Below are 23,840 nucleotides of genomic sequence, written 5' to 3'. Positions count from 1 at the left end.
GACTTTCATCAAGAAAGTATACAACAAATTTAGAATAAATTCACATTGGGTCCAGAGGAAGAGAAAATGACAAAGTATTATAGTCCAGTCTAATTATAGCTGCTAAAGCAAACTTTATAATGATTTGTCTGATATTAGGGCTGTTAGTAATCCTAGCCTGTGTGCATTGGGGATTCACTGGGTATTCAACCCATGTAGGGACCCTGTAAATAGATTTTGGGTTTCTACTATCATCCATAGCTTTCTGCAAACTAGGTGTTTAGAATTTAGGCACTGGTACCATTCCCTCCTCCAGGTTGGATCTTACTATTTGCAGTCCTTGGATCACACAGACTGGTGTGTTTCTTCCGTGTGAACTTGGCTGACTCCTCTCTTAGATGGCTGCTTGTTTTGAGACAAGCCTTTAGGATCCCAGACACTCTTTTTCATGATTGCTGGGCAACCTCTGGTTTCTTCACCACACTTTGCTATGGCACCCATGTCATTGGTAATCTCCTCATGAGGGTGAGTACCAGGCAGGTCCATGTCATAAGGACTAATTGTTCTTATATTAGGGCTATGATCGAGTAAGAGTTCAAGATCACAAACGGATAGTTTTAATGATCAGAAATTAGTTCTAGGAGGTTAGAAGTTCTAATTCACTATAGTGTTTCTAGAGGAATGTTCTTTGCAGGGGAAGCTCTTTCTGTCAGCTCGAGGGTAAAATCTTTGTCACGGCTCTTTTAGTAATTGTTCTCCAGGTGGCATCTGCTCTTCTGCACTTGCACTTGTGTCATTCGTGAACTCCCTGCTCCCTTTAAGAGTAATGGTTTCTGAAACCTTAAGGAGCAGTTACATTCTATCCTATGGAGTTGCTATGAGCTGGGATCAACTCAATGGCAGTGGATTTGGTTATTGGTGTATCTCAAAAGTGATTGACTTCATGCACAAGACATTGATATACCCTCATTAGCATAACAAATAAACCTGTTTTTCTCAAATGGGATCTCATCCACATGTATAGAAATTCAAATTCTACCATATATTTAAGAGGGACACAATTTAATTCATAGCACTTATTTAGGTACCTCTTTTACCTACACTTTACCACAGAAACCCCAAAGGTATTATAGATTTGATGACCCATAGTGGCTCAGTTAGTTAAATGTTTGATTGCTAACTGCAACGTTGGGGTGTTTTTGAACCATCAGCTGCTTGATGAAGAAAAGATGTGGCAGTCTACACTCACTAAAGATTACAACCCTATGGGGCAATTCTACTCCGTTTTATGTTAGTCAGAATTGATGTAATAGCAGTGGATTTTTAAATTTTCCTGAGACTTCCATGGAGTTGATTCTGACTCATAGGGACCTTACAGGGAAGACTAGAACCTCTCCTTTGGGTTTCTGAAGTTTTACATCTTTACAAGTTTTTCTACTTCTCTGTAATTTCTAGCTATTAGTACAGCATTTGATAGTTGCCTCAGTAGGAAACTAGGAAAGAATTATGTTAGTTTCTTAGATTGTCATTTTTATCTCACCTTTTCATCCCATTTTAAGATTAGCAATCAGAACTTTTCATTCATGGCATTCAATAATTTGAATTGAAGAAAATATTTTGATTAAAAAAATAAATGTAATATGTACAACAGACTACATAGTAAGATGTTCAAAGAGCTTTTCGGTGTGCTAAAATTTAAGAATATTAAAACTATTTTTTATTTATATAGTAAGTAAAGCAAGAATTGAAGAAAGAGAAAAAAGAGATGATAACTTGGAAAGAGATGAAGATAGAGAAAGAAGATATCGAGAAAGAAAGGTATATAAAGAAAATAATTCCCCATGTGCTAAATAGTAGCTGATCATTATTCTTAGTTTTTATCTTTCCTATTTGATTCAGAAAAAAAGGCATCTCTAGTCATTTTTTCAAAATGGTTTATTGCCCTTTTGTTAATTATTACATTTGCTTACTTTTTTAATGAAGTATGTTTTTCTAATGGAAAAGCTCTTGCTGACTTGTAAGAGTATTTAACATCATACCTGATACTTTCGCTTTACTCTAGTTGTTACTTGGGGATCGGTTCTTCATGTTCTAACTTTAAAGTTATTAATAAGTTAAGTCAGTAAGTCCTTTTCCTCATTTCTACAGTGAAGTCATGATTAGAGAGTTGTTTTGCCACACCAAAGTTTTGTAAATGGTCATCTATATTTTGTTTTGGGTCTTTATAACTTCTTTTGCTTAAATCTTTAATCCCCATAGAATTTATTTTGGTGAATGACAGGAGGTAGTAATCTAATTTTACTGGCGAGTTTTAGTAGGAATATAGTCAAATTACACATATTTTTCCTTAGGAAGATTATTTTGGCAAACATATAGGACGGGATGAATTTAGGAAGGAACTGCGAGAAGGAAACTAGTTAGATATATATTACAGGGATTGGCGGGTAGAATGATAAATTCTGAAGCAGTGTGAAGAGTTTGGCAACAACAGTGAACTGAAAGATGAGAAAGGAGCCATAAAATTAAAGCAAGTAAATGGAAGACAAAAATTAAATGATCACTGATGGGATATGAGCGGAGAAGATCCTTTATGAAGAGGTACAGTTTAGATTGAGTATGAGGCGGGTTCATTTTGGTGCTCTACTGAAATACAGTTGATATTCTTCCTAGAACTACAGATTGAGCCAAAAATATTATATAAAAACCTACTATATAATTTATAAGCATACCTCTTTATAAAGATGTTGCCAGTTGTATTTTCTGAGCATTGACAGTGGTTTTTGGGAATATGGAAATGAATAAAAGATGGTTCTCCTATTTAAGAATCCCAGTCGGACAGGGCAAGATATGACAAAATAATTATTTATAAGTTATCAAGGGTTCATGAGGGAGGGGGAAGCGGGGAGGGAGGGGGAAAAAAAGAGGACCTGATAAAGGGCTTAAGTGGAGCGAGCAAATGCTTTGAAAATGATGAGGGCAGTGAATGTACAGATGTGCTTTACACAATTGATGTATGTATGGATTGCGATGAGTTGTATGAGCCCCTAATAAAACGTTTAAAAAAAGAAAAAGAATCCAGTTTCGGATAGGGAATGAATATGCAAACTAATGAGTGAAGTATATGATATAGTATGATACATAATTCTCAGAAAGGTAGCATTGTTATGTTGTGGTCTTCCTGAGGAATTTGTAAGATTTTACAGGAGAAGATTTTAGGGTTGGTGGAGCTTAGGATATGTAGGAGTTGTGGGGAAGGAACAAGAGCTGAGGCTATAGAAGTTTATGAAGGCTCCTGATTGTGAAGGGCATGTTTTCCACGATAAAGGAATGTAAACTTTGTTATCCCTGTGGGTCAACTTCTCTGCTATTCTGCAGGTAATATCATCTAATAGTAGAGGATTGGTGTGACCATAGTGTTGAGGCACCTGGCAGCCGCGTACAGGACAGCAGAAGGCAATAGTAGTTCTGTCGTTTTCTTCTTCTTTTAAACCATAGCACATCAAGGAGCCCTGTCATGTAAGGACTGGACTGCCCACCACAAGCACTGTGCTACAGCAGAAAGTGGACGCTATCTATTTCTGTAAAACTTACAGCCTATACATTCAGGTCCATGCAGGGTCACCGTGAGTCAGAGTCAGCCTGACGGCATTGCGTTTTGCTTCGGCTGGTATCTGAAAGAAGTGCACATTTGATAGGCGCACACATTTCAATATGTCGTGTCTCTCAGTTGCAGTATGGTGACAACAAGGACAATCCTCTAAAGTACTGGCTTTATAAAGAAGAAAGTGACAGACGACACCGGAAACCAAAAGAACACGAGCGAGAGAAGAAACATCGAGAAAAAAGCAGCACAAGGGAAAAAAGAGAGAAAGTTCCAAAAGAAAAAATCAGTGTGTGTTCTGAAAGGGAAGGGGAAGAAAGACATAAAGAAAAACGACATAAAGAGAGTGTCCATTTTGAAGAAGAGAGGTACCGGCGCGGCGCGGACAAAAAGGAGAGATCGTCTAAAGAAGAACATAAGAAAAGGGACTCCAAGGTATTTCTTGAGATGTTTCACGATCTTTATGTTCATCCTAAAATCCGCCGTTTTAGAGAAAATGTGTCTAAGTGCAGGCGGGTAATTTTAATATTTGTTGCCTGAAAGTAGTAAACTTGGTAAAAAACATGATTCAAGTTTCCAAAATAAATGGGCGTAGAGATATACCTGGTCTTCTTAGAAATATGAATTCAAGTTTTGCTATGCCGTGTAAGTACTTAACAAATATTTAGAAATCTACCATAAGAAATTTGAACTTTAACATTAAAAAGGAAGCCAATATTTTTTTTAAGTGGAAATTAAGTCGAATGATAGGAAAGCATTTCAGCCAGAATTCAGAGTGTAGTTTGCCAAAAAATGAAATAAAACACAAGAATATTGAATTATTGATTGTTTAAAGGTCTAATTTTCCTCCTATATACGTTGATTTAGTATTGTAGTTGCTTAATATTTTCCTTTTGTTGTCACTTTTTTTCAGTCACTTGAATCATTTCCAACTAGCCTCATTTTTTAAAAATAGTTTTACTGGCATATAATGCACATGTCATAAAAATCAGTGGTTTAAATATATCAAAAAGTGTTGTACAATCATCAATTTTAGGACATTTTCTTTCTTATTATACCCGTTATTATTAGCTCTTCTCTTTCCCAAACTGCCCTCTCCACAAATTAATAATGTGTTTACTGTCTATGAATTACATATTCTGGATTTCATATAAAGCAAATTATATTTTAAAAGTAAATAATAACAACAAAATAAAACAGAAAAAGCTTCATTATAATGAAAGTACAAGTTTATAGAAACTAGAAAACATTAATAATGGGTCAAATGGGAAGACAAATGACAGTATGTTAAATTTTAACCTAACTATGTCTGCACTAATCTGCTTTCCAAAGGACTCTGAGGGCATGACTCTTCCTATTCCTAGTCAATGGTCTGAAGGAGTTCTTTGGAGGTTTAATCTGTGTACAGACTTTGCAAATGGATTTTGGGCTCTCACTGTTATCCATAGCCGCCTGCAAACTGAGTGCTCAGAATTTAAGCTCTACTTAGCTAACAGCTCTTGTTTTAAGACAAGCCTTTAAGACCCCAGAGGCTTTTTTTTCCCTCATAGCCAGACACCATCCAATTTTTTTAGAATTTGAAACCAATCTTACTTTATTGTCTTATTTATTGGTGATTTTTCCTTTCAATTGGATGTAAATCTCTTCACAATGTCATGTGGTATACTCCAGGAGGTTCTTGCTTCATTGAGCAAACACTGGGGTTGGGCTTGGGGTGGGAATCCTAGGGCTGAAGCCTGTGGCCTCGCTGGTTTACTGGTGCTCTGTAGACTAAAGTATGTTGCATATATTGTTAGGCTCTATACCTCATTTAATTAAAACCAGGAACATTGAAACTGAGACACATTTGTATTAAATTATCTTAAAATACCTTCATTTGAGATCACTGCTACTATAGTGGCTTATCTTAGTTTTCTCTTTGACCAGCCATGTAGCGTGAGGCAGAATCCTCCAGCTGTGATTTTAATTTTTGTTACTCCAACTCCTTTCTGCATTGAAACCCCGATCCCTGTCATCTACAACCTACAGCCCTCCTTTTGGTGCAGCATTTTTGCCAAGTGTTTAGTATTTATAAGACGATACTATTTTTACTATCAATACATATTATATGCAGGGATACCATACAGAATCAGATTTAATTACAAGCAGTCCCGGACTATATCCAGCTTGTGGAGAACTCCTCCTTGCTCGTTAATATTATGTAAAACTTCCCATACTTTGAAATGAGTAGACCAGCCTGTTCCTGTTGTTAGGTGTCGAGGCTGTAGGTTTGACATATGTACATTTCCACGTCTTCCTCCTGCCAAGTGGCGGGTGGGTTCAAACGACTCACCTTTTGTTTAGCAGCTGAGTGCTTATGCACTGTGCCGCCAGGACTCCTTTTTCTTTGGAGCAGTGACTTCAGATGTCTCCTCTAAATATCTATTTCTAGCTCCAAGCCTTTCTAACTAGACATTAGTCCTAAGGAACTGTGTGATGTAATGGCAGGATCACAAAGTTGGAGTTCAAAGTGCTTAGTTGATGTTTTATCTCTGCCATATACTGTCTGTTACCTGTTTCCTTGAATATTGTAGGAATTAAGATAATGGGTAAAAGTAATGAACTTGCACACTTGGTTCCCCAAATCTAGCACATCCAACATATGTCAAGCCCCATCAAAGTATGGATCCTCTTCTTTCCTTCATGCCCACTCCCACTCCCACTCATCATCCAGGTTTAAAATTTTATACATAGCTTGACCGTTTTTTTCTTTCCTTATGTTTAGTCATGAAATCATTTTCCTATCATGTTCAGCACTACTGATTCCATTATTTTTCCATTCCAATCTGTTGTATAGACTGAACCCCAAATTATTGTTGTATTATGCAAATTAGAGTTGAATCATGTTACTGTTTCTTCTTTGTTCTGGGAAGTACTTTTTAATACCAGGATCTTTAATAGATCTCTCATCTCTAACAAGCTATTGACTGAACATTCAGTTGTTAACATTATTTTGATAATGAAAGTTATTTTTTGGTTAACAGAATGGAAGTCATTAAACCTGTCTTTGTGTTCTAAGTATTTTTTGGAGTGGAACTTGGAGGTCAAAGCAAGTGTTTGAATATTGTTTGACAGTATTTTAAGACTTTTGATGCACATCGCCGTCTAGATGACCTTTCTGAGTTCCCTGTTTAATCCTGCCCTGCTGGTCTTCATTTCTCAGGGATCAGTTCCAAGGTCTTAGGTTTCAAGGCTTTCTGTAAACTGGCCCTCCCATAGCTACTCCTCCTATGCTCTTTGTGGTGTATCCGTCTTATCAGTGACTGGCCCTACATCCACTGATCACCTTGTTTTGTCGCTGTTTTTAAACAATCCATCTAAAAGTCATCATTTAAACATTTGTAGTTTTACTTTTTAAAATTTACTTAATTCAGTAGAAGTGTATAAAACTCTTCTACAGAGATATTGATATGTAAAAATATATAATTTCAAGCAGTTCAAGAAACAAGTCAGCTTCATTTGTAAGTAATGCATTATTTATGTGAAATTGATGACTATAAGTTTCTTTTTCTTACTGAAGTAATGAAAACCTTTTTAGTCTACCTTTATTCATTTCTTTTATATTATCTGATTTACTAATGATATCTAGCAAAAATACTTATAAGTATAGATGTTATTATTGAAATTTGAATCTTCTTATAGTTTACTAATGATGGCTAATTAATTATGGCATACGAATTAGTCATTATGGATTTTTTTTCTTCTTAGAATGGTGAACACAGAGGTCGAGGTTCAAGTTCAAAAAGAGATGGAACTAGCAGCCAGTAAGGAATATAGTTATTTTTTCATGAATGTTATATATAAAATGTATCTCATAAAATGCTTTAAATTATTTTTTAATATTGGGCCAAATTATAACAAATAATAAGATATAGATACAGATAATTTTTTCCTAGATTAATCTTCAAATTATATTTTAGGTATACTAACATGGCACAGGTTGTTAAATTTTTACTGCAATATAAAAGGTCAGGCGGTCAAGCCCACCAGCTGCTTCTGAGGAGAAAGATGTGGCAGTCTGGTTCCATTGAAGATTTACAGACTTAGAAACCCTATAGAGCAGTTCTGCCCTGTCTGAAAGGGTATTATGAGTTGGAATTAACTAGATGGGTTATGGGTATGGGGCTTTGGATAATTTTTAGTCTTAATTTGCCTATTCGATATCTGTTCATAAAAAATTAGAAATCAGAACTTAACTTGGGAGTCTCATCGAGGCCAGAAACAGTCACATGATCTGTGATACATGAAAAGCTTAAGAAGTTAAAGCATCTGCAAGTGAACAAGTTAGCTCCCTTTTTACTGGCATGAGCCAGTTCATATGCTAAAGACTTGCCTCATTATTCAAAAAGCTAGAGGTTCAAAAGTGCATTAGAAGGAAACTCTATGATAGTGGGACAAGAGTAAAGGAAAATGAAATAGAGGAAAGAACTAGGAGGCTAGGGGCATTTATAGATGTCTAAATACAGGCCATGTACATGTGTACATATATTTATATATGCTAATAGGCCTCCACTCAAGTACTCCCTCAATGCAAGAACACATTGTTCTATTAAATTGGCACTCCAACACGATCACTGTAGACAAATGTGTACATAAGCAAATATGGTGAAGAAAGCTGATGGTGCCTGACTGTCAAAAGATACCGTGTGTGGGGGTCTTAAAGGCTTGAAGGTAAACAAGCGGCTATCTAGCTCAGAAGCAACAAAGCCCACATGGAAGAAGCACACCAGCCTGTGTGATCATGAGGTGTCGAAGGGATCAGGTACCAGGCATCAAAGAAAAAAAATCATATCACTGTGAAGTAGGAGGAGTGCAGATTGGGGACCCAAAGGCCATTTGTAGGCAACTGGACAACCCCTTACAGAAGGGTCGCAGGGAGGAGACGAGACAGTTAGGGTGCAGTGTAGCAACGATGAAGCATACAACTTTCCTCTAGTTCCTAAATGCTTCCTCCCCCCCCCCCCCTCCCCACTATCATGATCCCAGTTCTACCTTACAAATCCGGCTAGACCAGAGGACATACACTGGTACAGATAGGAACTGGAAACATAGGGAATTCAGGGCAGATGAGTCCCTCAGGACCAGTGGTGAAAGTGTCAATACAGGGAGGGTGGAGGGAAGCAGGGGTAGAAAGGGGGAGCTGATTATAAGGATCATTCTACATATGTGTGAGGTGGAACTGAATTGATGGCTTTTAGGTTTTTAAATATAGTTTTCTGGGAATGCCACCAAATCCCCCACTGCCCCATATTTGTAAATACATTTGCCTTTGTAAATTGTAAATACAAATGAAAAAACATTTATTTTCAGCTGCTACCCCTTTAGAATGAGAGAGAGCCAGGGTGTAGGTTTCAGACTCTCACTTCCCCACAGAGCCTATTTCTTCATCAACAAAACTATGGCAAGAATACCTATTTTGTGTGGGGTTTTGTAAAGATTATAGATTAATGTAAGCATATATTTATAAATGATTTCACTTTGTATCTGAGTGCTAAATTTTAATTCTTAGAACAATCTCATATTCTTGTTTTCTTTATAGGCTGGAAAATTCAGGTCAAATGCTTTGCCCAAATTCTTACATGTTTGAGCAAATCTAGCACTTAAAACGGGTTTCAATTGCCTAGATTTATTGTTTCTCAGCCTTTTGGTTAAGATCAAGTGTAGTATCAATTGCCTAGATTTTTATATTGCAAACCTGATAGAATGAACAAAGGAGACTTTTAGACAGTTCTATATGCCTTTTAAATTATGTTATAATGGATTGATAGGAAGTTCTAAAAATTGACACTAAATTTGGAATTTTGAGAGATTTCATTTTATTTTTCAACCAACATATAGAATCTGACAAGAAAAATATAACGTATCTTAAGATAACATTTTCTTTTGGAAATAGAATTATTAAATAAATAGTGCTTGGAATTATCTAATGGACATGGAGAACATTTTAATAGAACTCTGGGACTATAGATTATGTGTACAAAAGCTAACAAAATTATTAGATATTTCTTTTCTATTGAAGATGTTTACTATATTGAATTACTGCTTAAATTGTAAAGATGTTAGGCACTCTAGTACTCTTACTTCTGATAAAACATACTTAGGTAGTTTGTCAAATTACAGCAGCTCTTGACAATATCAAAATGTTGATAAGATTGTCTCTGGGCTATAAGATTTTTCTTAAACCTACATTATAAAGTAAAATTTGATTGTGATTCTGCTTACTTTTTAGGTATGCCGAGACTTTAGTAAGGAGTCATGAAAAAGATAAAGATTCAAGAAGGAAGGTAAGATCATTGATGTTGAGGACATATTGGTTTTATTGTATAATCTCCCTGCCATTGAGTCAATTGTGACTCAAAAACAAACGTAAATTATAAGGTAGAGCTGCCCCTGTGGGTTTCTGAAACTGTGTTCTATACAGGAATAGAAAGCCTCTTATTTCTCCCAAGGAACAGCTGGTAGTTTTGAACTGTGGACCTTGTTGGTTAGCAAGCAGCCCAATGTTTAATCACTATGCCACCAGTGTGCCTTTATTATATAATAGGGTCAGTTTTGGGGGTTCTTTAGAACCTGGAAAACAGATTTCATTAAATATGATTGATTTGATTGGTAGTCCCAGGAAACACATTTTATATTAAATGTCAAATAGAATGAAAGCAAAAAAGATGGAAAAATGTAAGTCATCAAATAATAACTGTAATAGAGCTGCAGAAGGTATATTAATATCAGTAAAAGTAGACTTTGAGACAAAAAGTGTTATTGGAGACAAAGAAGGATATTTCACAATGATAGAATAACTAATTTGACAGGAAGATATAACAACTACAAATGAAAATGTCCCTAATAACAAAAATCCAATATACAAGAAGAAAAACTGACTGAAGTAAAGGGAGAAATCAACAGTTCAATAGTAAAAGAAACTCCAATATCCCGCATAGAGTAGTGAATTAGAACAGCATCTAATGTTAACCAGACCATGTAGATGAAAGTGATACATTTGTAAAAAGATGTAAATTATGACTCATGAAGAAAATTCAAGTCTAAACAAAGTCATAATAAGTAAAGATTTTACATTAGTGATTTAAAATCTTCCAACAAAGAAGAGCCGAGGCTTAGCTGGATTCACTAGCAAATACTATCACACAGTTTGGTACTTATACACATTTAGAACCCCACTCTTTGCATAATTATTTTTATGTTTTAAATTACCTTGTGTATATATTTGTATTGTAACAAGTATCACGATATTTGTATATACTGATTTTTTCATTTGGTGTACATATTTTTCTTGCCTTCATTTTCTATAGTTTTCATAACTAGCATCAGAATAGTCTTTATAAACTACAAAGTATCATCTAGTGTTATGGTATAAATTATTCAACCATTAATTTAGTTTTTTTGTTTCCAGATTTTTTTAATGAACGTTTCATTGGCATGTAATTCACATACCATACAGTTCATTAGTTCATTCACACAAAGAGGAGTTGTATAACCATCATCGCAGTCAATTTTAGAATATTTTCTTCATTCTTATACACATTGTTATTAGCTCCCCATTCTCCTTTATCTCCCCTGTTGTACCCCTAAGGAACCAATAATCTCGTTACTGTCCCTAGAGATTTACACACCCTGGATTTCATATTGTTTCTAGATTTTAGTTGTTGTAGATAACGTGCAATTATAATTTGGCTTCTCTTTGATTATTTCTAAAGAATTATTTGTATGCTTTGAAACTGTGGTAGCAATTGTATAATACAGCTTGATATGATTAAACTATGGAATGATTTGACATCTGTATTAGCTCCCAATAATATGGTTTTGGGGGAAAATAATGATTTTTTTATTTGTTAATTACTTAAAACCCCATGATTGTAAGAAAGGCATGTTTAATATTTTGTTGCAAATTTTCATGTATTTCCTTTTTCTACATACACACAAAAACAATTTTATATGAACTAGCTCATATGGCACATGTTGCTTTCGAATGCATACATTTTAGTCATTAAATCATTTGGAATGGTCTTTAGTTCACCCTTGGGAGAAAGTTGTGGGGGTCTGCTTTTGCAAAGATGGATAACTAGGGAAACCTTATGGGAAGTTCTACTCTGTTCTGTACAGTCATTATAAGTCAGAATCAACTCAATTGGCAATAGGTTGGTTGTTTCTTTGGCTGACTCACTGTCTAAATATTATCATCACTTAAGCCACAGAAGAAAACTTAGCCACATATAAATATATATAAAGATTCAGATTTATAAATATTTTATCACAGAATCTCTCATAGTCATATATTGGCATACACATGTGGCAATTTTGGATGCCTTTCAAAAAATAACACATACCATGCAGCATATTATCTTTTCCAATTTGTTGTAGCAATTCTGTAATTCACATACTATGAATCTACTACTTTTTTAAATGGGTAGATTTCATGGAATGGAATTATTAGGTGCAAATTAGTAATTTTCCCTATCCCAATTTGGCCTATATTACCATTGTATATGTAATGTGAACAATTAAATTTGTAGTCATGTAAAATAATAAGCTTCATAAAGTTAATTTAAATAATATTCAGCATATTTATAATAATTCAACATGTACTTGATATAAAAATTATCACTGAGATAATTTGAACATTTTTTTATTTGTCAGAAGAGAAAGGTATGTTATAAGCCTATTCCCTTGAAAAATTTTAGCAATGATCTTGATAGGTACCTGAGAGCCATGCATTGGCTTATGACTGTTATATATTGAATAAAATCAGCATTTATATATTGAATAGCATCTGTATTTAATTAGGTATAAAACACATGCAACTCATATTGGTTGCATTCTTGAGCATTTCTGGATATCTTGAAATATTCTGAAAAATTTTCTGAATATGTCTATAATTACAATATATCTGGAAAAAATTTGTAATCTTTTTGGAAAAATATTTTTGTATTCACTATGAGACATTTACTTTATTCATGAATAATATGTCATCACCAGTTTTATACACTGAATAAATCTTTGAGAGTACAATATACTTCTAATACCACTGGCCATGTTTACTGGGTTCTTACTGTATCAGACCCAGTGGTGAATGTTATGTGCATTATTTTATTTAATCCTCTCATGAGTATTATAAAGCAGGCACTGGTGTCCTTAATTTTCAGAGGACAAAGGCAAAGCATGTGAGATTAGTTATGTTCTCTAAGTTATACAGTTAATAAGCCACAGAGTCAGGACCCAAATACCAAAATTTTAACTTTAAAGTTTGTGCCCCTAATTACTAAGTGCATGGCTTTTCCTCTCCTGGAGATGTGGGAAGGCAGTGTGTGTGACTGCTCCCTGTCGAGTTAGTACATCCCGGAGGAAGTGTCATCAGTGTGGAAATTAGCTCAAAGGCAAGAAGTGAAGACACTGGTAAGGAAGATGTATATTTTGAAATATATATCTGAAAAGATCAAAGTGGATGTCAAGAGATTCTGAAACGTCCTCTTTTTTAATGAAATACTTTTATTGGGGGCTCTTGCCTCTCTTATCACAATCCTTACATTCATCCAGTGTGTCAAGCACATTTGCACATATGCCACCATCATCATTTTCAAAGCATTCTCCTCACTTGAGCCGCTAATGTCAGCTCCCCATTTCTTCTCCCTCCCTCTCTCACCTGCCTTCCCTCACGAACCCTTGATAAGTTATAGATTATTATTATTTTCATTACCTTACATCGTCCTCCCTCACCTGGGTGTGATGGGGTCAGACTGTGCACAGTTCCCACACTGTGTCTCCAGTATTGTCCCCCGCAGAGCTATGGTTTAGTGAGGGCCATCATGTCTCTTAGTGGGACCAGTCCTGTGGTCAGTCCTCTGTCTGTTGTCTGCAGTGAGCAAGAATATCGTCCTCGGGCCTTGGTGGGCCAGGATGTCTTCCCCTCCCTCTCCATCCATTTTCGTTTCTCCTGTGTCCTCTAATCAGATGCACCTGCCTCCCCAAGCTGTGGCTCTACTGCTGTCCTCTGAAGTACATTCTTCTGAGGGGTGGGGGGAAGTGTCCACATAGTTGGGATTGGGACTGGCCTTCAGACATCTGTTGGTTCCCTGGTACATGTCGGTATGTTGTATTCACGTCTTAGCACATCGGGTTGAAGCCTGGTCTCTCTCTCCCTCTCCTTTGGAGATATAAACAATACTCCTCCCCTTGGATGGGTTAGTGCCCTGCTACCTCTCTACCCAATGTATTTTTTTTCTCTCTCTCTTTCTTTCCCCCTCTTGTTAGTTGGCTGCCATATGTATCCTGGGATTGGGTTTGGCCCCCACCATTGTTGTTGGATCTCACCCCAGGGATATATGTATATAGCAGTTTTTCCCCTGTGCCCCATTTATTTGTTTGTTTTTAAGCCTGCCTCAGTGGACTCATGTTGTATTTGCCTTTTTGTGCTTGGCTTACTTCACTTAGCATAATTTCCTCCAGTTCTTCCCATGCGGCAATGCACTTCATGCGTTCATTGCTGTTTTTCAGGGATGTGTAGTACTCCATTGTATGTATGTACCGCAGGTTTTTGATCCATTCGTCTGTTGATGGAAATTTGGGTTTTGAAACGTCCTCTTAATCAGAGAGTTCCAAAAGCACATGGAAGAAATGGTGAAGTCAAAGAGCTGAACACAAATTTTCAAAGGGCAGCTTTAAAACACAAAGCCAAATATTATGATAAAATATGGAAAGACCTTGAATAAGAAAACCAGAAAAGAAGAACATGCTTAGCATATCTTAAACTTAAGAAAATGATTCAAGCTTCAAGCTGCAACACTGAAAGATTCTATGGGGAAAGTATTGAATGACACAGGAAGCACTCAAAGAAGAATAGTCACTGTACCAAAAGGAACTAGTTGACATTCAGCCATTTCAAGAGATAGCATATGATCAAAAACTAATAGTACTGAAGGAAGAAGTTCAAGCTGCAGTGGAAACATTTGCCAAGAATAAGGCTTCAGTAATTGATGTGATACCAATTGACATGTTTCCACAAGCTGATGAAGCTCTGGGAGCACTCACTTGTGTATTCCAAGAAATTTGGAAGATAGCTGGGTGACTAAGGTCAGAGAGAGAGATAGACAGACAGACATGGTGGCAACATCAAATGAATCTAAGACAGTATATATGTATTTTCCTTCATTATTTATTTTCAAGGTTCAAATTTATTTTCTAAGGTTTTTGCTACATATTTGATTTTTCACCTCTAGGAATCTGAAAAGGATGACATTGATTTGGAAAATGCAGGAGCTGAAGAATATACAGCCAGCTTTGAAGATGATTTTGAAGTATGTATAAAAATGAATTTTTTTCTCAGTTTAAAATTCAACTATTCTAAAATTAGTTTATGCAATTCAACAGCTTTTTTCTTTCCATTACTGTTAACATTTAATATCTGTATGTGTTAGTATCTGTATGTGCTTGCTATGTTTAGCAATATAATGTAATTAAATGATTATATATTTCTACCTCTTTTTAAATGTCCTATATTCAAATATGCATTTATTACATATAGGTACAATATAAACATATTTATTTACACAAAATCTCACAATATCAATGCAAAAATTTGTCGTTTAATTCCATTTTTCCTCAGACTCTTTGAAGCCCACTTGTGTGTTTGCACATTATTGTTACTAATTGCGCTTTAGGGAAGTCTTATTGTGTAGCTCATTTCAGAGAAAATAATATAGCAGTTTATATTGATTTATAATTTAAAGATAGTAAAACCAGATAAAAACATCTCTTAGCCATAATGAGGACTTCGTGTCTTTTAAATGATATGTTGTAACATTATGTTAGATAATATATGATTACTAAAAGTTTATTTGTCAAAAACTATTTCAAACACATTTTTATTCTCTCTAGGACTATGAAGATGATTTTGAAATTTGCGATGGGGATGATGGTGATAGTGATAATGAGCTGGAATCAAAAGAAACAATTGAAGAACTTCCTCCAGCCAGAAAAAAGGAGATACAGGAAATTCAAAAGGCTATTAATGCAGAAAATGAAAGGATTGGTGAATTATCTCTGAAACGGTTTCAGAAGCAAGGTGGAATAGAATACGAAGGGGACTCAAGGACAGGTAAATAACTAAATACTAATTATATGTCCCTGATTTTATGAAACTATAGACACTAAAGCCTTGTAGACATTTGTTATAGGCAGATTGTTCTAATTCATCAGGTGGATAAACATTTAATATGTTCATGGCGATGCTTTGCATCTAACACATGTGAAAACAAAACAAAACTTAACTGCCACTGAGTCGATGCAGACTCATTGTGATCTTATGGGATGGGCTAGAGCTGTCCTGGAGGGATTCTGAGACTAACTCTTTAGAAAGGCCCTAGTTCTCCCAAGGACCCTCTAGGGCTTTTGAAGTGCGATTTTGAACTGCTACACCAGGTTACACTAGGGTTCCTAACACATACAAGGTGCTCAATGAATATTTATTATTGGTATATTAGGGGGCTTTGGCAGTGTAAGGGTTACACATTGGACTTCTAATTGAATCCTTATTTGCAAATGAAATTAGAAGTGTATTTGCTCAAAAAATTTTGGCATCTGGATACAATTAATTTAATTGTAGGAGAAAATTTTTTAAAATCACCTAAATGGGAATCTGTGACATTTAAAAAAACAAACAAACTTAGCACTAAAAATAGCACTGGAGATAATATTAAAATATAATTAATTAACAAGCTATGTTAAAATAAATCATCTAGTAGAGTATCAGTTACTAGTAATTATAATGGTCAAAATAAATATGTTAATTATAATGATTAGTAATTATAGTTATTGATTAATAATGCAGTTAAAGGTTTGGCAATATGATTATTACCCTCGTATTTTGTGTCCATTATAAATAGAAACTTTCATCAAGGGAGTATAGATATATGGAATAGTTTTTTAATGTACAACTGTTCTTTAAGTGCTAAGAAAAAAAAATTTAACCATGGTACCTGTCTTGGATGGTGGCATTTAGTACTACTACTTTTGGTAGTATTTAATGGCTGAGATTCATGAACTAGTGTCAATGATTTTTCACTCACTGATTTGTAGGCAGATACCAGGGAGGTTCTATGAATCTTCAACAAGTAGGATTTACATGACAGAATTGAAAGCTTGTCCTTGAGTTGCTGAGAAGTTTGCAAAATTTTATTGCCCTTGTTACCTGCTTTCTTAGCATCTCTTTGAACAATCTGTTTTTATTATCTAGTCTCAACATTTGTGCTTTGCTAATATATCATTACTACCCAAATTTGCAAGATTAGAATTCACTACCCCAGACATAAGCTCTATTTCCTGTTGAGCTAGACTAGGCTACACATAGTAGTGCTCAATAGTGCTGGCTCTGGAGTCAGATTCTTTTTCAAATCCTCTAGCTTTATCAGTTGCTAGCTGTTTTTTTGCAGGGGGGTTTGAGTTTTATCTGTGTGATCCTGGGAAGTTACTTGACCTCTCTGGGCCTCAGTTTTCTTATCTTCAAAACAAGCATAAGACTTTCGTTATGGTTGTTGTGAGGATTAATTAAATAAGTTATTATGTGTAAAGTACATGTACTCAACACATACTTAGCACCAATATACATTAAGTATTATTAATCCTATCATAATAGTAGGTTGTACAGAGTATTAGTTTTCTTTACTCTATTTGGCTACCCCTAGACATTGTTCTATTATTTTGAATAAAATAGCCTATTCCTGTGATGATTGAACTATTTGGTTATAAACTGCACTCCTTATCCTTTTTCAGGACAATAGGAAACCATTTGATAAATAACATTTTCCAGTACACTAACGTTAACACCATGGTGTTTGAAAGAGTTCATACACCTCCGAAAGGTAAATTGTTTACTTAGTCAGTCAATAGTATTTATTGAGTACTGACACTTGGAACAGAATTAAGTAAGCCTACCAATTGCCTCATTTTTTTAAAAGCTGGAATAATCATATCTCTTAATATATTTACAGTACTTTATGGTTAGTAGATTACTTTTCATATAATTGACCTGGTTTAATCCTCATAATAATACCATAAGGAAGATGTTTCTTCAAGTGAGAAAATAGAGGTGCAGAGATAAAATAACTTGTTACAGTCATAAGGCAAATATTTGGCTTGTTTTAGGACTTGAGCTCAGACCTTCCAACTTGAAATCTAGAATACCTTCCACTGTACTACACTGCTCTGCTTCCCTTGCCTAATTTTAAATGGTTGCAAGGATCAAATAAAGTAAAATATGTGAAAGTGTTTTGAGGGTAAGAAGCTGTAGGAAGGGTGATAGGGTTGTATATTCTGCTTTTATTAAGTTTGAACAGAAGTCCAAAAGAAATGAGAAATCAGATTAACATGTAATTGAAATCATATTATAAATTAATAAATACATGGACCAATACAAGAAGGAAATTACACAAATTTTCAGAAGAGAAAGAGTTGAACTTCAGGGATAATTGATATTTGTTAGGTGATGACCTTTTAATATATTTTCAAGATAGTGGGTGGTATTTTTCATTATAGGATGAAACTTTAATCAGTCAGATAATTAGTCATCAATCTAGCATCTTTGGGAAATTTTAAGTCTTCTGATGAAGCTTATGTTCTGCCTAGTCCTTTCTTTTATACTCTATTGAGCCATTTAATGATAAATCTAATATTATTTTGAACTTGGTTTATTTTTAGCTGTTTTCTATATTCATGTCCCAATTCTTTTTTTTTTAACTTTTTTTTTTATTTTAACAATTTATTGGGGCTCATACAATTCTTTTCACAGTTCATACATATACATACATCATTTGTATGAAGCACATCTGTACAGTCTTTGCCCTAATCATTTTTTTCTCTTTTCTTCTTTTACATTTTATTAGGGACTCATACAACTCTTACCACAATCCATACATATACATACCTCAGTTGTATAAAGCACATCCATACATTCCCTGCCCCAATCATTCTCAAGGCATTTGCTCTCCACTCCCAATTCTCTTATTAGGTTATCATCTTTAATATTTATTGAAGGATAAAAGCTAGGACTGTATCTTAAATAATTCTCAAATTTTATAATACTTTTAATAGTATTAAAGACATATGAAATAATCAGTAAATACTTGCTCTGTTAAGTTAAAATTCTGAAACAGACTTCTTAAATCTTTGTGGAAGATTGTTATCCCTGATTTCATTTGTTTCTTTTTTGCCTCCAAAGTATTTTATTAGGAGCTAATCCAGACATCATCCTATTCCATAGTTTAATCACATCATTTGTTTCTAATAATTTATTGAGTATAATTGTTATATGAAGGTAAATTAAAAAGTCTTGCTACTGAATTGTAGAAACCTTTACTAACCAAAAGCATCAAAATGCAAAGCTGTTGTTTCTTGCCATATCCTCCTTGTTGGTCTGTCCACTTATTTCTATCTATCTATCTATCCACTTCTAAAGGTGGTACTTCCATATCGCTAAAATTTCCCTAAAGAATTTGGTGCCCTTTGATTTATATCACATAAAAACATCTGTTCTGGCACTCTCAAGGATGCCACATGCTATTTATTTAAGTTTTGGTAACAAAAAGAAGCATGAAGGGGGCAATGTTAAGGCTATAGGTAAATGGGGTATGGTTTTCCAATGAAGTTTTCATAGGATCGCCCTTGCTACTCTGGAAGAATGAGCAGGCTGATTGTCATGATAGGAAAAAAACACTTCCTTGCTTGACCTTTTGTCTACCAGTACAATTTTCGGTGTTCTTCATAAGAAGCCTGTACATTTCCTTCAAGAAAATCTAACAAGATTACCACTTTGGAATAACTGTCTGAGCTAACTTTTCTGCCTTTCAATGAACTGGCCAAGCAGATCCCACTGTTTTAATTGGACCTTTTAAAAAAGGCATCTAATGAGACTTAAAAAAAGTGTATTACTGAAAGAACTTATCCGCTGATCAGAGAGACGTTATACACATTTTATTTGGAATAAAGTCATTCATGTATTAACTTGACCACTCTTCTGTCAGTTTGTTGTACTCTGGTAGCTTGTGTGTTGCTGTGATACGTGAAGCTATGCCCCTGGCCTTTCAACTACCAGCAAGGTGACCCATGATGGAAAGGTTTCCGTAGCTTCAGTCTTAGCTTCTAGACCAAGACACAGTAGGAAGAAAGATTTGATGTTCTACTCTAGAAAATTAGCCAGTGACAACCTTGTGGATCACAACAGGCCAATGATTTCCTCAACGTAAATACCATTTTTCAACAGCATAAAGGGGAATATACATATGCAGTTCACCAATTGGAATACAAAGGAATCAAATGACTACATCTGTGGGAAGAGAAGATGGAGCAGTTCAATAGCATTAGCTACAAGACCAGAGGCTGACTGTGTAGCCGACTATCAACTGTGCATATGCAAGATTGTGTTGAAGATAAAGAAAGTGGAATCAAGTACATGAGGCCCAAACTATTTCATTGTGTACATCCCACCTGAATTTGGAGACCATTTGTAGAACCTATTTGATGTATTGAACACTAATGACTGAGAACAGATGAGTTGTAAGATGACATCAAGAACACCATACATGAAGGAAACAAAAGATTATTTAAAAGACAGAAAGAAAAGACTCAAATGGGTATAGAAGGGACTGTAAAACTTGCTCATGAGCCTAGAGTGGCAAAAGTGAAACGGAAGAAATAATAAAGTAAAAGAGTTAAACAGAATTTTTAAGAGCAACTTGAAAAGACAAAGTAAAATATTAATGTAAACTATACAAAGACCCGGACTTAGGAAGCAAAAAGAAGAGAACACTTTCAACATTTCTCTAGTATAGTTGAAAAAAGCTAAAGAAAACAATTCAAGTCTTGAGTGGTAATATTGAAGGATTCTTTTGGTAAGATGTTGAGTAATACAGGATTCATCAAAGGAAGATAGAAGAAGGAAAAAAAAGAAGATAGAAGACATACACAGAATCACTGTACCAAAAAAGATTTAACATTCAACCATTTCAGGAGTTAGCATTTGATCAAGAACCAATGATACTGAAGTAAGAAGTACAAGCTGTACTGGCATTAGCAAAAGCATGGTTCCAGGAATTGATGGAATACCAATAGAAATGTTTCAACAAACTGTGGCAGTGCTAGAAGCACTCACTCATCTATGTCCAGATGGCTACCTGCCAGTTGACGAGACGAGATTCATATTTGTGCCCATTCCAAAGAAATTTGACCCATTGGAATGTAGACATTCTCAAGCATTATCATTAATATTACATGCAAATAAAATTTTGATGAAGACAGTTTAAAAATGATTACAGCACTACACCAACCAGAAGCTGCCAGAAATTTAACCTTGAGTTAAAGAGGAAATGGAATGAGGATGCCATTGCTGACTTCGGGTGGATCATTGTTGAAGGAGAAGATATCCAAATACATTTATTTGTGTGGGTTTTTTGACTCTGCAAAGGCATTTGACTCTGAATCATAAGAAACTATGGGAAACATTGTGAAGAATGGGAATTCCAGAACACTTCACGGTGCTCATTCAGAAACTGTACATGGAACAAGAGGCAACCATAGGAGCAGAACAAGGGAATAATATGTGGTTTTAAATCAGGAAAAGTGTATGCTAGGGTTGTATCCTTTCACCATTTCATTTAATCTGCATGCTCAACAAATCTGAGAAGCTGGACTATATGAAGTCTGACATTAGGATTAGAAGAAGGTGTATTAACAACCTGCAATACGCAGTGGACACTTTCTTGCTTGCTGAAAGCAAGGGTGACTGAAGAACTGCAGTCTTTGGTGTGGATTGCAGCTCAATGCAATGAAAACAAAAATCCTGACAGCTGGACTGATAGACAGCACAATGTTAGAGAAAAGAAGTTGTCAAGGATTTCATTTTACTTGGATCCGGAATTCTGTGTACATGGAAGCATTAGCCAAGAAATCACATGACATATTGCATCGGGCAAAACTGTTACACAAGACTTCTTTAAAATGTTAAGAGTCAAAGATGTCTTGAGCATTGGAGTTGCAATTGAGGCAAGCCATCGTAGTTTCAGTCACCTCACACACACATGAATATTGGATAAAGAAAAAGAAAGAATGGAGAAGAATTGATGCAATTGAGTTATGCTGTTGGCATAGAATATTGAAAGTATCCTGGAATGCCAGAACAACAAACATATCTCTTTTGAAAAAAGTATAGCCCGAGTGTTTCTTAGATGCAAGGATGGTGAGACTTAATCTCACTCACTTTTGGACTTGTTATTCGGAGAGACCAGTCCTTGGAAAAGAACATCATGGCTGATAGAGTAGATGGTTAGTTAAAAGAGGAAGAACTTTGGTGAGATGGTTACCACAGTGGCTACAGCAATGGGCTCAAATATAATACATATTATGAGAATAGCTTATGTAGGACTAGGCAGCCTCCCCCCACGCCCTGCGCCTCTCTCTCATGTACATAGTATTGATATGAATTGGAATTGGAATTTGGGGCACCTAACAATAACAGCAAGTTATTGGAACCCTACTGGCAATGATTTTTATATTCACCCTTGTATATCCTTCTATTGTATTACTATAAGACTTTTTTTTTGTTTTGGAGAAATATTTCAATGTTTCACAAAACCAGCGTTTTTATTTTGTACAGATGCAAGCAATTCCCCATCTAGAACTCCTGTCTGTGGAATTTTCATGGATTTTGTATCAGCCTCACACCGTCAAAAAAGTCGGAATCAGGCCCTTAAGCAAAAGTAAGTGTACTGGGAAATTTGCCAACATTATGTGATTTTAACACACTTAAAAAATTACTTTTCAAAATTGACTATGCTCTTTTATATATTACATTTTCTGGATGGTTTGATAGTATATTAATAGTACAAATGTGTATGCTGCTGTATACTATATGCTTGATATTTAGTATTTGTAGTTAAATTCAAGGTTCAATGACATACTCTTTTCCTGAAGTACTTTTATTAGAGCCCAAATTAAAATCATGCATTTACTAAGCTAATGGGCCAGAAACTCTGCTTAAATATAGAGTGAGTCTAGCCCTATTATGTAATTTCTGGGTGATGTTGATCTCATTTAGATGCAATCAGTATAATTTAATTTTTATAGTAGTGTAAATTAAACATTGTCTTTTCTGATGAAGACGCTGAAGAAACAAGTAATAATTCAAGAATTAATAGTAGTTAGTATGTATTAAATGCTGATTTTTGTGCTTTTATGCACTGTGCTTTACATGCATTAGCTCTGTAATTCATACAATTCATTTCTTATGTTGGGAGTATGAGAGTAGAGGCCAACTTCTAGTTCATGGAATAGTTGAAATTTGAACCCAGACCGACCAGGTTCAGAAGTTCAAGCATTTAATTGCTGTTAATTTAGAAATTTACTGTTGAGTTAGTGACACATGTTACCAGGGAGGGTAGCTGTGAACATAATAATGCCTATCCCTATAAGTAACAGTCCTAAGATGCCAACCCATTCTATTGCTTGCAGGTGTCAGGGCTGCAGAGAAAGATGTGAAACAGTGCTTTGCTTACAGAGAGAAGAGATAGAGCAAGATCAGCGTCAGTAGTGGGCAATGGTACCCCATGGTATTCTGCAGCCAGTTCTGGGGGGAGGTCTGCATTCCTTCCTCACTGGTACTAGACAGATCTTAGGAGGTTAGTTAGATGTTGTATAATGCACATGCTTAGCTAAGAAGTTCTTGGAAAAGTTGACATTTTCTCAGGGTAAAAGCAAACAGGAAAAAATAAAATCACAGAGACATTTAAACCACTAGATAAAAATTTAGTAAACTAATTAGAAATTAGAGAAAAAACAGATAGCTGTCTATCTACCTCATAACATAGGTGAACCTGGAGTACATTATGTTGAGTGAGATAAGTCAGTCACAAATGGAGGAAAACTTTATGAGCCCACTGTTAGAACGTAGGGTCACTGTAAGCTTGTGAGAAAAGGATCATTTTTTCATTGAATGTTGCTGAAAAAATTGGATTTATGTATGGATACAAAAAGTTATACCTGATGCAAGATGATATTTCCAGTCACCTCACATGCATGTGAAAGTTGGTCATTGAATAAAGAGGACCAAAGAAGAGTCGATACATTTGAATTGTTGTGCTGGCAAAGAACACTGAAAGTACTATGGACTGCCAAAAGGACAAACAGATCTGTCTTTGAAGTGCCATCAGAATGTTCTTTAAAGGGA

The 23,840-nt window shown here is 35.3% G+C and overlaps 1 protein-coding gene across 2 annotated transcripts in view; it reads left to right on the top strand.

Annotated features, from left to right (window-relative positions):
- The window catches only part of DYNC2I1 (dynein 2 intermediate chain 1), a 100,202-nt gene that overhangs the window by 21,694 nt on the left and 54,668 nt on the right, over positions 1-23,840 (top strand). For both annotated transcript variants that reach the window (XM_075550161.1, XM_075550160.1), the window contains 7 exons: positions 1,709-1,797; positions 3,707-4,015; positions 7,328-7,383; positions 9,849-9,903; positions 14,848-14,925; positions 15,506-15,725; positions 22,272-22,374. In XM_075550161.1, coding sequence (XP_075406276.1) covers positions 1,709-1,797; positions 3,707-4,015; positions 7,328-7,383; positions 9,849-9,903; positions 14,848-14,925; positions 15,506-15,725; positions 22,272-22,374 — 910 coding nt within the window. The remainder of the gene's footprint in view (positions 1-1,708; positions 1,798-3,706; positions 4,016-7,327; positions 7,384-9,848; positions 9,904-14,847; positions 14,926-15,505; positions 15,726-22,271; positions 22,375-23,840) is intronic.

The sequence above is a fragment of the Tenrec ecaudatus genome, chromosome 5 (genome assembly GCF_050624435.1).
Source record: "Tenrec ecaudatus isolate mTenEca1 chromosome 5, mTenEca1.hap1, whole genome shotgun sequence".
NCBI classification, from domain to species: domain Eukaryota; kingdom Metazoa; phylum Chordata; class Mammalia; order Afrosoricida; family Tenrecidae; genus Tenrec; species Tenrec ecaudatus.
The sequence above is the reverse complement of the archived record's forward strand: the minus strand, read 5'-3'. Positions and strand labels throughout refer to the sequence as shown.